We start from the raw sequence: 15991 nt of genomic DNA on the forward strand, positions 1-15991 counted from the left end.
CACACAAAGTCACATGAGAATATCAAGCATATAGCACATAGCACAAGCTAATTCTGACTATTTTTTCTAACCATTGAGGTAACCAGACAATTTATAAAAGCAGCAAACGGTATTGCCTCAAATATCATTGTTAGTAATGCCATCGAAATCACATGCAGTCTTTTCTTTTAAACAAATTTTTTTTAATATTACTTGTGAAATTTCTAGACACTCGAAGAATATGGCTACATATTGTCCTACTGAATTCCTTAATCATGTTTGTACGTTTTTTTTTTAATGCGTTTAAAGGTTTATCAGATGAATCCCACAAAAACATGTCTGAGAAATAACAGATATTTTGCATTTGGAAAATTAAGCCCTTGATTCATATGAGTTTTTATGAGTCAAAATTTGCTCAACAAATACTACTTTTGATTTGATTTTCTTGCACTACTGTAATGAGAATCTACATTTTTATTAGATTTTATTATCCAATGTTTATCAAAATAAAGTCACAAAGTAAAACAAATGGTCCTAAAAACAGGCTTAATTTACAACATTTATTTTGATTTTGGTGTGGAACTTCTCATTCTTGGTTTTGTGAGATTCACCCTATCAGGCATATCATTTACATTAAGTTAAATCATTAACTGTGTTAGTCGTTAGTAATAATAATTTAGTCTACCCTCTGCACATTGGACGGTAAAGTCTTGACCTTCTACACCAGTGATCCTCAAATCTGGCTCGCGAGATCCACTCTCCTGCAGAGTTTAGCTCAAACTCAACTGCCTGTGATTTTCTTTGGCCGTTTCTCAAACGGAGGGCTGCATCCTCCGGAGGTTGCATCTGTAGGCTGCATTCGTCATAAAGATCATCTTATTTTAGAATATTAACAGTTATAAATTTGACCATTATTCTTAGTTAAGTGTAAATTGTTGTAATATGCTTTTGACTCGCGAATGTAATGCTCAGTTAACTGAAATACACCAGGCTTGATGACGTATGCAGCCTACAAATGCAACCTCCGGAGGATGCAGCCTTCCGTTTGAGAAACGGCCAAAGAAAATCACAGGTAGTTGAGTTTGAGCTAAACTCTGCAGGAGAGTGGATCTCGCGAGCCAGATCTGAGTGTCCCTGTTCTACACAGATGTGGTTCTACGAAATCAAGATGTGCTTTTAAACCCGAAGCACAGATGCACTCCGGTGTCACATATGGCTTTGTTGCAGAGATCCACACATCTCATGTGATTTATAAAAGTACAAAAACACCGTTCAGGTCTACCGTATTTGCAGGTTTTGGATGTGGACGGGTTGGTGTATAGGCACAGGTTTTATAGTGCAATCGACACAAACAAAGACCACGGCGCTATTAAAACTCTCAACACATCCATCAGATTCCTTCAGAAGTGCAAAGCCACGCTACACTGAAGATGTATAATACTGCCAACATACACGCTCACTGACTCTGCCCAGCCCTGTTCTCACTCAGGTCCTCTTTGGTTTTCTGAATGCAGGTGAAGATTTCTTTAAACAGGGCTTTGTATTCTGGCTGGTGGAGCTCGTCTGCGAGGCAGATGGTGTCTGTTGTTGTGGTTGCCTGGCTTTTGCGGCGCTGTGCTGGAGCGGAGGGCGTCTGGACGGCTTTGTGGCTGAGGCTGTCTGCCCCCTGCTGGCAGCGGCGGAGCAGCTCTTCGTATTTCACCTGTAGCGCGCTATATTGCGCGTCCACCTCGTTGAGAAGCGAGATTCCACGCTGCTTCACCGCTTGAGCTCGGCGGATGCACGTGCGCTCGTGTCCGCGCCGGATATCCTCGGCTCGAGCCCCGCGGACGTAGCTCTCGCTGCTGCAGCGCCGCCTCCCCTGAAGAAGCTCCGCCTCTGGCTCCTCCTCATGCCCCACCCCCACTCTTTCCTCCACGCCGAAGAAAACGCTGTCGGGCAGCAGTGTGTCTGTCAGTCTTGCGTCGGACAACTCGGAGCGCCACAGCTGCCGTAGCTCCTCCACCTCGGCCTCCAGCTCGGCCTGTCGACGGCGCGCACCCTCCAGCAGACGCAGACGCTCCTCCAGAGCACTGTTTTCTTGTGCTGTCAGCTCCGTCTCGCGCTCGGCCTCCACCCGTCGGGATCGCTCGGCTGCCAGCTGCACCTTGAGGTTGTGGAGGGTGTGCTGCAGGGTGGAGTTCTCCTCCTCCACACGCCTATCATCCAGGGCAGGCCAGGACTTCTCCTCCTGCAGGCTCTCTGAGCTCAAGTACCTACAAGACGATAGGAGCATGAGTCCGAAAACCATTTCTACAGGAGTTGTTTATTATGACAGAATATATGGAGAACAAACTGGTACTGAATGGTTCCATAATAAACATCTAGAACGGCAGGATGGTCAGCGCAATCCTAATAAATAGATTTGCCACCCAGAAAGCAGTCTATGAGCAAAATTAAGATACTGTGTTAGTAAAAACAACATGCGACTAATAGATTCGTAATAAGGGAAAATAGTATAAAAATGTATGCATCCTAACCCAGTGGTTCTTAATATAGTTTTAATATATTAATGATTGTACATAATTTTAAGTTATGTGTTTTGAACATAAATAATGTGTATAAAGTATCTCATCATTAGAAATGAGTGTCTTAAGTTTATTTATAACGAGATGTTGTTAAAGCAAAACAATTTAGGGCCGATTTTTTTCTTAACCCATGCAAGTGAAATGCAACTTTGCAAACAGTCTGTTACTGAAGAAAGTGGCCACGTAATGAAGGAGATTACATTCTTTTCAAGTCTTAAGTAGAGCCCTGCACGGGCCTCAAATTTAGGCCCTAGCCCGGCCCTGGCCCGAGACCCTCAGGCCCTAGCCCGGCCCAAGTCCGACAGCTTATCAGAATTAACGACCCGAGCCCGTCTTTTTTTTCCCCCTCCTCCTAAAACAGCTTATACTACTGTTTCGGCTATTAAAATAGTTCAGTTTTGTGTGTAATGGCAAAATTATTATATTTCGCTTAGTTTTTTATTAAGTTAATTTAGAAAAACGTTTGGAGTATTTTTGTTTGTTAAATAGCCTATAAATTTATTACATTAACATTATTTTATTCTAAATATTTTAATTATTAATATATTTTAATAACTTAATATATTAAGTGAACTTAATATTAATAATATTTTAATAATTTAATTGTATTGCTTTATTATTATAAATATATTCTGTACTATGTAGTTATTTATTAGTTATATTGTAGTATTTATTTAATTTTAAATGCTTCAAGTGAATTTAGGAAACAGTATTAATGTAAATAATGTATAAGTGAATATTTAATAAATTAATAATTATTGTATTATAAATATATTCTGTATTCTGTAGTTATTTAGTCGTTTTAAACGCTACAAGTGAATGTAGGCAACAATTAATGTATATTATCTATAAGTGAATATTTTAAGTTAATAATTATTTTATTATTATAAATATATTCTGTACTCTGTGGCTATTTATTTAATCATTTTAAATGCTATAAGTGGATTTAGGCTGCACAATATTAATGTATATTATGTAAAACGGATATTCATTTTGAGAAGGTGTGTTATAAAAAATTATTAGTGTTTTTAAAAATTAACTTTGAACAAAGTAATTATGAAAGTAGTCATTTAAATGCAAACAAGCACACACAAATAAATATAATCGAATAAACTGTTAAATAAACATCTCTAATGGTTGGCTAGAAACAGATAAGGTACCAATATATCATGTTTTTTGAGATGCATCAACAGAAAACCTCTTGCTAATTGCATCAGAGGACCTGTTGCTCTCCGTTTACGTCTAGCTCCATATTAGCCTCTGCAGCACCGGTGGATTAGATCAGGGATTACTGGATTAAGGGCCAGGTCAGATTATGATGTCTGGTTTTGGCGGTCCTTAAGGTGCTCAGTCAGCACGTACTAACACTGGAGTACACAGATCAGAGAGGTCATTCATGAGCTGGACGTCACAGAGAGAGACGTCCACTTCAATCAGTGCTGCATGAGTCCACAAGCCCTTAGCATAATTACAAGCCCTACCTAAATTAAAGTCTCCATGAAATGGCTTGACAAACACAAATCTCCTTCTGAAGTTGATGTATTGCCTACTAAAACAGAATGTACAAGTGCAAGCAGGATCTTCAGCACAAAGTCGAACTCTCCAATGACAAGCTGAGACATGAGTGCATGGGTGTCTGCATGATGCTGATGTGAATGATAGGGATTTGTTGGCGTCATGTGGCTCCAGACTCACTTTTCTTGTTGCAGATCATAGATTTCTTTCAGACAGGACATGCTTTGAGCACCAAGGCTGCGGCGCACAGCTGCCAGATCTCTCTTGGACTGAGACGCTTTCAGTTCGTCCACCTGCTTCTGAAGACCCTCCATATGAGTCTGCAGCCCGTCTATGGTCTCGGTTAGACTGCAGACAGAGAACAATATATTGATGCATGTTCCAGCACGTCAGAGTTCAGTGCTGTTGCAGGGAGATCTGGACGTGTCCTCACCTCTGGATCCTGTGTTGGGCCGTGCGGTTCTCCAGCACCAGCCTCTGGTTGCTTTTCTCCAGGTCTCGTGCTGCTAAGTCCAGCTGCTCATAAACTTTGGCATGCTGGTCGTTCATCTGCCTCAGGAGATCCACCTGCTTGGTCAGGTACTGCGAGAGGCAATGCAGATACAAGTCTTCAGATATTCGTGCATCAGACTGATCAATATGCGAATGCCTGCTTTAAGACATGCTTTTTTGGGAGGCGTTAAATAATGGCGCAAATACCAGAAATTTGTTTTCGTTATTAAATCTAGTTGCGTGATTCATTTTAATACTCTCCTCCCATACATTTTGCATCTGAAAGGAGAACTGCTACAAATGCATATTCATAAGGTCAGGTGCAAAAACAACTGTGTCCACTCCTTTTCAGCGCTAATTCGTCACTGCGTGTATTTAGTAAATCCTGACAATACTATTTTAACGCCAAAGGACTGTTTGGGCTGGCGCAAGCCGTTAGTAAATCTGGCCCTTCAAGTCCTCTTGAGGACCTCTTAAAAGTTTGCTAAAGGCCCCCTGGTTGAGAACAACTGCTATATTCCAACTTTACAGAATTCGTCATTGAGAGCTAGCCGATGCTAAAGATTTCTCTACTCTTTTGTCAATGTTTCCCAACAAGAGAGGGAAGAGTTACTTCGTGTTGCAATTACAAACTTCCCACTACATTGTTACTAACAAGTCAATGTTTGACTAGAGAATATTATATCGTCCAGTATATTTGAAACAATCAAACCAGTAAACATCAAGTCTTTCTGTTAAACCCCAAAGTCTGCTTGAGATATAAGATCTAAGGCCGAATGCTAGCTTACGGAGTACTGCCAGGCAATGGCGCCACCAGGGGGTGACCAGTGCCATGGCCACCTGCCGACTCCTGGCCACCACACTGGCCACCCCACTGGCCAGTATAAATTTTAGTAGCATCAGTTATGCATTTCATCCCTAATGCACAGTCAGGCAGGCATGAAAACGCGCGTTCTTAGCGCGCGCTTTGGGATGATGGCGAACGCGCGTCGGAAACGCACGGTTTTGTGTATCAAAACGCGCGTCTTCGACGTGTGATTTCCTATGAAACGCGCGTTCTTGACGCGCGCTTTGGAGTCACCAAAAACGCGCGTTTTTGACGTGCGTTTATCATAACAGGAAATGGGCGTCGAATGCGTGCGTTTGGAGTCGGACAAAACGCACGTTCTGAACGTGTTACAGGTAAACCACACAGGCAGAGCAAACGTCTTTTGAAGTATCCCCCACAGGCGAAAACAACGTGCTCTTTCTGTAGTGTTCTCAAAATGGCACGCGTCAAAAGCGTGTGCTGACTTCATTGCCCGATTCTGTCATGTGCCCGCTATATCCTCCTGAGACCCCCCCAAAAAACCTTTTTTTCATGTCATTACATTGTTTAGAGCATTAGAAAAAAAATAGAAAATTAAAATTTTTGAAAAAATATATTTTATTCATATTTTTTTCCTAAAAAATAAAATGGCATGAATAGACATCAAAAAGGCAAAAACAATGGGATTTTTTTTTTAAATCACCAATACATTTTTAGGGTTTATAGTTTTGGTGTGCCACCCCAAGATTTTAAGTGGCCCCATCTGGCCACCCCAATTAAAAATTTCTGGAGGCGCCACTGCTGCCAGGTGTAATTTACATACTGCCTATGGCATACTAACTGAAGTATGCAATGCATTATGCATCACTTGCCCTTTAAATCAATAATACGACACACTGTTATCAGATGACTTGATCACATGCATGTTATCCAGTTATCATTTTGAAAATAAATGCATTTTTGTTTTTAGATTCAGTCTATGTTTAGGTTAAATCTTTTGGTTGTCTGATCAAATAATCAAAATGGAGATCACGTTTGTAATTCAGGACACCAAAAACACTAGGAGGTCAAATAAAGCTCATTGCACAATGGGATATTATTCTATGCAGTGTGCTTTGTTGTACACATGCAAATTTTGGCAAATGTGATGTGATAAGATATTCTGCGCTTATAGAACATATGCCATCTGTTCACAATATGCATACTATATATACACGACAAAAATAACGAGAATAGTATGCCACTCTAAACATTATCCTTAGAAAGTGAATTACGTAAAAGAGTGTTGCCATGCCAGGCCATTAGCCAAACAGGACACCACAAACACTGTTAATGTCTTATCTCATGATTGGGGTCACGCCAGACACAGTTACAGTATATCAGAAATAGCAGTCATCCCTCTGCACGATGTCTTAACCGTGACCAGGAAAGAGGATCAAACAGGAAATCTCCCGCTGTTTTTGCATTTCCGTGAAGGGAAAGACTAGTGGAGTTCATACTGTGGAGTACAGCGACAGTGAAACTTAACTCATTTCTGCCTTTCTATTGGATAGTTAGCAGATAATGTGACCATGGATGGTTTTAAAATCAACATCCAGATTTATATAAAAATAATCGTCTTTACATATAAATACATTGTCAACTACTCATACAATACAAAGACCTGAAACAGGACGTTTCATATCTATACAACATAAGATCTGCGCCATGGGGGAAGAGTTAAAGAAACCAGATGTGGTGGATTTTGGGAGCAGTGTGAGAAGCGTCACCTCAATCTCCTGCAGCTGCTCGTGATTGGTGGAGTACATCTGCTGAAGGCCCTGCTCCAGCTCATGGTTCCTGTCCAACAGAGTCTTGCCCAACTCGGCGGCCAAATGGAGATCTGTCCCACACACACGGAGAAGACAGAACGGTAAACATCGAGTAGACTCAGTGGGCGTTATCCTGCCAAACCCAGCACCAGACGCCCAAACACAGTCCAGATCAACAACAAACTTTCTGACAATAGCATCATTTTTTAGGGATGTGCCCTTTTGCATATAATATTAAAGATGCTATGAATAAAAGCATCTGCCAAATGCAAAAAAAGCTGAATCTAGTTATCGTCAGTGAAATAACGAAATGTATTAAGATCTAAATAATAATAAAAAGTATATATATATATATATATATATATATATATATATATATATATATATATCCCAATAATATGTGACCCTGGAGCACAAAACCAGTCTTGAACAAGTCGCTGGGGTATATTCGTAACAATAGCCAACAATACATTGTATGGGTCAAACTTATCCAAAAATAAAATGTTATGCCAAAAATCATTAGGATATTAAGTAAAGATCATGTGCCATGAGGATATTTAGTAAAGTTCTTACTGTAAATATATAAAAACTTTTTTGATTAGTAATATGTATTGCTAAGAACTTCATTTGGACAACTTTAAAGGTGATTTTCTCAATATTTTGATTTTTTTTGCAGCCTCAGATTAAAGATTTTCAAATAGTTGTATCTCAGACAAATATTGTCTGATCCTAACAAACCAAACATCTATGGAAATCTTATTTATTCTCTCAGATGATAAAAAAAATGGACCCTTATGACTGGTTTTGTTGTCCAGGGACACACATTCAATACACTGTGACATGAATACATGAAGTATGTTTCAAATGTTTTGTTAACAATACAAATAAAAAAAGCATATAGCTCACATTCAATTTGAACAAATAAAGATATTGCAAAGTACCAGGGGCATTGAAGAGCGTATCACAGTATTTCAAACATTTATGTTTCAACAGTCTCATTGAAGAACATAGAAATATCTTTATTCATCTCCTGTCATTTCAGCATGTTTCAGTGATCAACCTCGGCTGATGACGTCAGAGTGCGCATTTAAAGGGTTCACATGGGCGTGACCTTCAGCTAGACAGCTCAAACACTGCTGAACCCTTCATTAACAAATTCCTCTTTCAATTCACCCAGGGTTTAAACACTATATTAATATTGACCTCTGAGAAAGTCAAGTCGTACTGATGCTGAACAACCTTCAGCCACAAGCATTTCTCAGCTGCTGTACACCAAGTGTTCAATAGAAACGTCATATTTGACTTAGTTTCAATGAAAAGTGCAAGCATATGATATCATTTCGCAACGTATACATTATTGTAGAGTCTTACCATGCTCCAAATCCTTCCTGCTGTACCACAGATCCTCTTCATTGCGTTCAAACTCCTCTTCTACTATCACGTCCGTCAGCATCTCGACTCCAGGTGAGGCTTTATGCCGACAGGAATCACCCGTTTAGTTTCTCTTCCCGTTTATTTTAAGACATCAGCGCCCTTTGTCTGATGGAGAAACGCCGGTGAGCCTGGGCTTTCAACGCTTCAATCCCTAGCGGTGTGAACCAGTGCCTACAGCAACGTGGCAGACTCCGCTTTAGAGAGCAGACTGGATTACAAGAAGAACCGATCTCTGCGCTGGCCAATAGGAGGCCGAGGGCGGGACTTTGGAGGCGTTTTGACCAATGATGGGTTACTAGGGGATCGATTTGCGTACAGGCCACGCCTACTGTGTAATACCAGGAAGTGTCGCACTGCACTGTTTTTAAGTTGAATGAGCTCAGTTGTGGTTATATTCAACACTTGAGTGTTTTAATCAAAGCTTTTATTTTCTGGCAACGCTGTCTGAGAGGATTCGGGGAGTTAACTAATTAGCCGCGATTGCATGAGTTTTATAATAGTGTTCATTTTCACATGCACTTTGTGGACAAACTTTAACTTCCAGCAAGTCAAACATCCGTCTTAGCATCATGAGGCACTTTGCTCATCCAGCTGCTCTGGCTTACTCCATGACAACGCTTGGTGCTGGCATGATGAACAGCATTTTTAGTTTCTACTATGTAAAGCTATTCTTAAATAAGTACAAAATATCAGAGACAGCCTTCCACCAGTCACAGGTGAGTTTTAATAGGTTTTAAATCAGAATGAATGTTTTTGACTAACGTTGATGTAAGCTACATATTTGTATTACCACATATATTTAATAAAGCATTAAAAATCACACGTACTAGACTCTAAACAACAGCGATACAGAGTCGTGGGAGTGGCCAGCACTTTTAATAGCCAATCAGAAACGACCTCTGCCTGTCAGTCACTTTGAGCATTCTGATTTTTGACATAGGGTCATAGCAGTGAAGAGAGGACAGTAGTAGTGATGAGATGTGGTCTATTTCAGTATAGCAGATTTGATAAAATAGCTGAAATTGTTTCACAATTAATAAGAGAAACACCTCCATTCATTAATTCATATGAATGTATCAAGGTTTTGACCATAACAGCATTGTTGTGTGGCCAGCATGCCATAACCAGTATTATGAACATCGATACATACTGTCATATTGCCATCTTCATAAGCTATAATAGCCTGCCAGTCAATAAATCCTAGTTTCTGTTTTCAAATCATTTAGAGAATTGAGTAATTATGTTAAAAACGTTTGTTTTTCAGCTTATAGGCCTTAATTGCATATAAAATTGGTCGTGCATCAACAATATTTTCTGTGAACATTATGAACATGTGTTTGGATAAATAAAGAGTCATGTTACTATATTAAAAGCAAACAAACTTAAACCAGTTAACCCAGTTTAGCTAGATTGAACTGTTTTAGCTGGTCTTCCAGCTTCCACCTTAAAAAAAGCCCTAAACCTCTCTAAAACCATCAGAACAAACCAGCTTGACCAGGCCGAAAGACCACCTGAAGACCCCTAAATACGAAATCAAGGAACGAACAGTTTTTTGGGCTAAAACAGAGGCATTTTTAAAATTTGTTTCTGTGGTTAAAACAGCTCATCAGCTCTAACTTTCAGTTTTTAAAGGGATAGTTTACCCAAAAATGGAAAATTTTGCAACTAACCCTCATTTGTTTCAACCCTGTATGATTTATTTTCTCCTGTGAAACACACACACACACACACACAAAGATATTCTGAGAAATGATAACACTTTAGATAACACTGTTTGAGTCTACTAACTAGCTCTTAGTACTAACTATTAGTAACTTTGCAACTACATGTTAACTAGCAGTCATTAAAGTATTATAAAGTATCTGCTAAATATCTCCTAACCCTTTATTTTGATGATCAACTAACAGGCATTATAATGGACTATAAGAAACATTACAAGTTACATGTAAATTTGTTCTACTAACCCTAACCTAATAGTCTTCTAATGCTCTAAAGAGAGTTAGTTGATATATAGTTACTTATAGTTAGTAGAGCATCTAAGGTGGACTAACAAAATAAAGTGTTACTTGTCTTTTTTGTTGGTTTTTGTGATTATTGGAAAGTTATTATTGGTAGCCAGACTGTTTGGTTATCAATATTCTTCAAAATATATTATTTAGTGTTCTGTAGTCAAACATGTTAAAATCAAATCAAAGCATTGAACATAATATGTGTTACTGGCATTTCAAGTTCATTTTAGTATCCTGCTATCTAAAATGCTTATTTGAAATATTATCTGGACCTTTAAAGATCCCACAGCTATGTCTCCGCAGGTTGTCTTTATGATCTGGAATGCACTGAATGACCCGTTGTTTGGATATTTGCAAGACAACTCTCGTATGGAGTGCTGCTCACGGCGGAGGCTCTCCATCTTATACGGGGCCCCGCTGTACTGTCTGTCTTTCTTGCTGGCTTGGTTCCCGTGGAGGACGTACGAGCCGGAGGACTGGCTGAGCGGCATCCACCTTATGGTGACTCTTTGCGCTTTTGATGGCATGCTCACATTCGTGCTGCTAGCCCAGTGCGCCCTCTTCGCAGAAATCTCCGGAAACCATCAGAGCAGACTGAGGCTGATTAAATACAGCCAGGTGGCGTCTCTTTTGGGCTCCTCCAGTGTGCTGTTCTGCGGTCTCGTCTCCGAGAACATGGACAAATTTGCTGCCTTCCAGGTCTTTAGCGTGGTTGTGGCCATATTGGCCTGCGTTTGCATGCTGTACACGGGCTTCAACAGCGAGAGTCGATTTGATAGTAAAACCTCTGAAGAAGATTCCCAGAGTCCTCAGAAGCCGCCGCTCTCGCTGTCATCCGTGATGTCCATGACCTGGCAGATCCTTACCAACAGAGACTTCCAGCTGTTCGTAATCATGAACTTTTTCCAGGTGTTCATGGTGGCGTTCTGCAATAACTTCACCATGATTTTTGCAGAGCACCTCATTCCTCAGGATGTCCTGCCATCGCTTGCCAAGAGCTTCATGTATGGAGCTGGATTCATCTGCCCCCAGGTGCATCATTGTTGTAGTCAGGGTTTGGGGTAACTCGAGTTACGTAATCAGTTTACCTTTTTCAAGTTACTAGTAAAGTAATGCATTACTTTTAAATTTACAACAAACGTTACCTTTTCAAATAAGTAACGCAAATTACTTTGTTTTCCATTTACTGACTGAGACCTCTCTTATTTCCATGTTGAGAGAAATCAGGAGTAAGTGCAGAGACGTTGTGTGTGAACATGATGCTACTGTAGTTCTAGACTAAATGTGAACAAGTGTTGACTCATCTCTCTTGTTCAAAAACAGTATTCCTAGAACTAAATAAAAACAGTCAAATATATGAGCAAAAATGAATTTAGTTAAACATCACATTTGTCACTTTTTTATTTATTGCTGAAATAAGAGTTTTAAGTTCCTTGCACACCAAGTCTGAAATTTTTCGTTTTTTTTTTTTTTTTTCGCTTTCGTCGATATTCGTCATCGTTTCCTATCAAAATGCTTGAAAAAAAAAAAAACAGCTGAAAATCAAACCTGATCCAAGTTTTTTTATGACGGACAAAAGTTTTGGTGGCACTGTGTAAACGTGACTGACACAATGTGAGGTCGTAATTTCTTTCCGTGCAAAAATTTCGGACGAGAATTTCAGACTCGATGTGCAAAGACCTTTATATTTTTGTTAGCAAGCCCAGTCCAGGGGAGAAAAAGTAACACAAAAGTTAAAGTAACATGACTTTTTTATTAACAGTAATAAGTAACGTAATTAGTTACAAATAGTGCTGTCAAACGATTAATTGCGATTTTGTTTACAAAATATATGTGTGTGTGTGCTGTGTATTTATTTATTTATTATGTATATATAAATACACATGCATGTATATATTTCTGAAAAATATGGTATGTTTATATATTAAATATAATAATATAATATATATATAATATAAATTATATGAAAATAAATATAGACATGTAAATACATTTAAATATTTTCTATACTGTATGTGTGTGTATTTATATATACATAATAGATATACACAGCACTCACATATATTATGCAAACAAAAACTTTTATTTTGGATACGATTAATCGCGATTAATCGTTTGACAGCACTAGTTACAAGTTACTTTTTTTATGAAGTAACGCTGTATTGTAATGCATTACTTTTAAAAGTAACTTTCCCCAACACTGGTAGTAGCAAGCATTACTAATATTGTCATTCATACCTGGTCGGGATTCAATAAACCCGTTTTATGCCTCGCATCATTACTAAGAGCCAAATCAAAAACCAATAACTAACACTTAAAATCTTTAAAGCTCTCTGTTTTCTTCTACAGTTGTTGGTTTTGTGCAGCCAGAATCTGCTCCATAAGTTTGGCTACTACAGACTCATTCTGATCACCTTCTACGTGGAGGCCGGAGCTGCTGTGATCATGTTACTCCTGGGTCCAGGCAACTACTATTTCCTTGCATTGTTCCTCACTTCCAACATGTGAGTAATTACACAGAACAATACTGTTCCTTTTGCTCTCCATTGGGATAAATGAATTATTATGTTAAGATAGAACAAGGTAATGTGCGAGAGAGAATGGCAATGTTCAGTGGGGTAGTTTATGCCTTTAGAAATGTACTATTGTTCAAACGTTTGTGGTCGGTAAAATTTTTTTTTTATGTTTTGAAAGAAGACTCATATGCTTACCGAGGTTGCATTTATTTGATGATAAAACGGTAAAAACAGCAGTATTTTGAAATAGCCTATTATTACAATTTATAAATCAAAACGTTATTTGAATATATTTTTAAATATAAATATTTTGTAACATTATAAATGCCTTTACTATCCCTTTTTTAAATGCATCTTTGTTGAAAGAAAGTATACATTTTTTTTTTAATCTTACTGACCGCAAACTTTTGAACAATAGTGTATTTAGGCGTTACAGTCAGTGTTTACTAGTGAATAAAGGTTTTAAAATGTAGTTTGACTAATTAGAGCATAAAGCATTCTTTAATACTAACTGGACTTGCTCTGTTGTATTACTGAATAGAGCTGGGTGATGTATGTAAAAAAAATAACCTTTTAACAATAGTCAGCGTAATAGTATTTATTTGCTATATACTTAAGCGGACCTGTTTCCCATCCACCAAACAGCTACTACAAGCAACTACATTTTTAATGTTTAATGTAAGAAATTATATTTTAATTATAAAATAGTTATTTAACTTTCCACGTGTTTTTCACAATTAATGGTATTAATAATTAAATTTTTTTATGCCCTAATATAACAGTGCATAGAAGTAAACAGTAATGTTTACTTACAGTGTATATATAGTTTTACTATATTGCTGTTAAACGATTGTGATTAATCGCATCCATAATAAAAGTTTCTGTTTACATATGTGTGTACTGTTTATTTATTATGTATATATATATATATATACACACACGCATGCATGTATACATTTAAGAAAAATATGTTACATTTATATATAATATAAATTATATAAATATATACATGTAAATATTTTCTAAATATATACTGTATGTGTGTGTATTTATATATACTAAATATGCACAGTACACACAGATATATTATGGAAATAAAAAAAACGTATTAATCGTTTGACAGCACTATTTCACTAATATTTATTTTCTGATAAACGTCATTTCCATGAACATTTTTAGCTAATGATGCAGCTTGAATCAGTTCACTTATTAATGCTGTTTTTTACTACTTACTGTAAATGGGTCATATAATTAATTAATTATAATTAATTATGGGTCATGTAATTAATTTTTCAGAGAGTGGGTAATAAATGGCCATAAAAAACACAGAAAAAAAAAACAATTACCAAATGGCAAAAAAAAAATGTTCAGAAAACATACATTATGAATATCACCCAGCTTTGTCTCTGAATGTGTGATGTTTTGTCCTCTGATGGTTATTTTAGGGTCTTGGTTCAGGCGGCCTTCAGTCTCTTCAATCTGCCTCTAGCTGACATTATTGACTCTGACCTGCAGAAATACAAACGCAGGTATATAGGTCATTGTAAAAAAAAAAACAGTTTAATAAATAGTTTTTTTTTAATGAAGTGATTTGGAAAAATGACTTTTTTAAATGTCTCCAGCTCTCCTCTCTCATCTATGGTTTTTGGGACCAACGCTCTTTTCACAAAGCCGGCACAGTCTTTTGCTCCTATGCTGGTCGTGTCGGTTCTAAACCAATATGGCTATGCAGAAATAAAAGATGTTGGGAAGGCTGCAGATCCAAGGTAACTTCACCTATCAAATAGCCCAATACAGTTTGTTAAAGCATAACAGATGTTTGAGAAAAGTTTATTTCAGCTTTCTTTAATCATGTATGCTACATAACACTCACTGTAAGCAGTCAATGGTCTGTCGTCCTCTAGGGGTGGAAAAGGTCCATTGCATTGAAGGAAATATTGTCTCTTTGTTTTCCCAGTACTCTTCAGTCCCTGCACAGTGCCATGTTTTACCTGGTGTGTGTGGTGCCGTTGTTTGTCACAGTCCTGCAGGTGCTTGCGTGGAGGCCGTTCTCCATACGAGAGAGCCACACAATGGACTCGAAGTACATCGATGGGTGAATTCGGCTCATTTTAGTTTGTTCGTATGTGTTCACTTGCAGCACTTGATTTATATTTAGATTTTTGTCAAACTGCAGACTGTAATGTAGTGAGAAAGGGAATTTCTAGATGAATATCCTAATACTGTAACGCAGGTTTGTTCTTTTTGGTGGTTGGTGGTATCACATCACACAAATCAGATCATCAGAAATCAGATACATTATCTGAAATGTAGGAAAATGTTATGTATTTACAGGAAATGTACAGTCAGCCAGACCTTTGTTAAAAAAAATAAACCCCAAAGTAAAGTTGAGGGGTGTTATATCACCCTTAAAAGGTTTGCCGTCTGCACATTGTCCCACTTCATCCACTCTACTTAAATAAATAAATAAATATCAATGTATGTAACATTAGTTTGAGTTTAAATGATTTGATTATGTGTGAGGAAAGAGAGCATGGAGTGGAATGCTGTGGTTGACCAATCAGAATCAAGTAATTCAGAGAGGCGTGTAATAATTTTCTTTTATGTGACACATTCTCTTGATGCCAAGCTGATTTGGGATTGCAGTTACAAACTGTAAAGGGCCAAATCAAATTTTTAATCAAAGACACTGAGATGTATTAAATTAACAGTAATCTATTAAAAGATTTAGTCTTTCACCAGAAAATAAATATATGATAATTTCTCGGTTTTTTATCACTTTAAAGTGAATTTGATGATGAGTGCATATTCGTGCCGATTCACACAGAACATTAATTTTGTATATATTTATTGGTTAGTG

The 15991-nt window shown here is 37.8% G+C and overlaps 2 protein-coding genes across 3 annotated transcripts; one reads left to right on the forward strand and one right to left on the reverse strand.

The window, feature by feature from the left end:
- Positions 1-1435: 1435 nt before the first annotated feature.
- Positions 1436-8635, reverse strand: LOC306861086 (cerebellar degeneration-related protein 2-like; the record flags this gene model as incomplete). The annotated part of the gene is made up of 5 exons (XM_079403163.1): positions 8544-8635; positions 7131-7243; positions 4495-4643; positions 4242-4409; positions 1436-2234 (listed from the first exon to the last, which is right to left on the reverse strand). The coding sequence occupies exons 1-5, from the start codon at positions 8623-8625 to the stop codon at positions 1436-1438; spliced, it is 1311 nt and encodes a 436-aa protein (XP_079259289.1). The 5' UTR covers positions 8626-8635.
- A 305-nt stretch (positions 8636-8940) lies between these two features.
- On the forward strand, positions 8941-15489 carry LOC306865760 (transmembrane protein 180-like). Of its 2 annotated transcripts, none has more exons than XM_079410548.1 (6): positions 8941-9322; positions 10905-11647; positions 12965-13119; positions 14577-14660; positions 14754-14897; positions 15089-15489. In XM_079410548.1, the coding sequence occupies exons 2-6, from the start codon at positions 10907-10909 to the stop codon at positions 15228-15230; spliced, it is 1266 nt and encodes a 421-aa protein (XP_079266674.1). In that variant the 5' UTR covers positions 8941-9322; positions 10905-10906; the 3' UTR covers positions 15231-15489. The 2 variants fall into 2 exon arrangements, with proteins under 2 accessions (XP_079266674.1, XP_079266673.1); XM_079410547.1 differs by having other exon boundaries at positions 10919-11647.
- The last annotated feature ends 502 nt before the right edge of the window (positions 15490-15991 follow it).

Source organism: Barbus barbus (genome assembly GCF_936440315.1).
Source record: "Barbus barbus genome assembly, chromosome: 4".
Classification (NCBI taxonomy): Eukaryota; Metazoa; Chordata; class Actinopteri; order Cypriniformes; family Cyprinidae; genus Barbus; species Barbus barbus.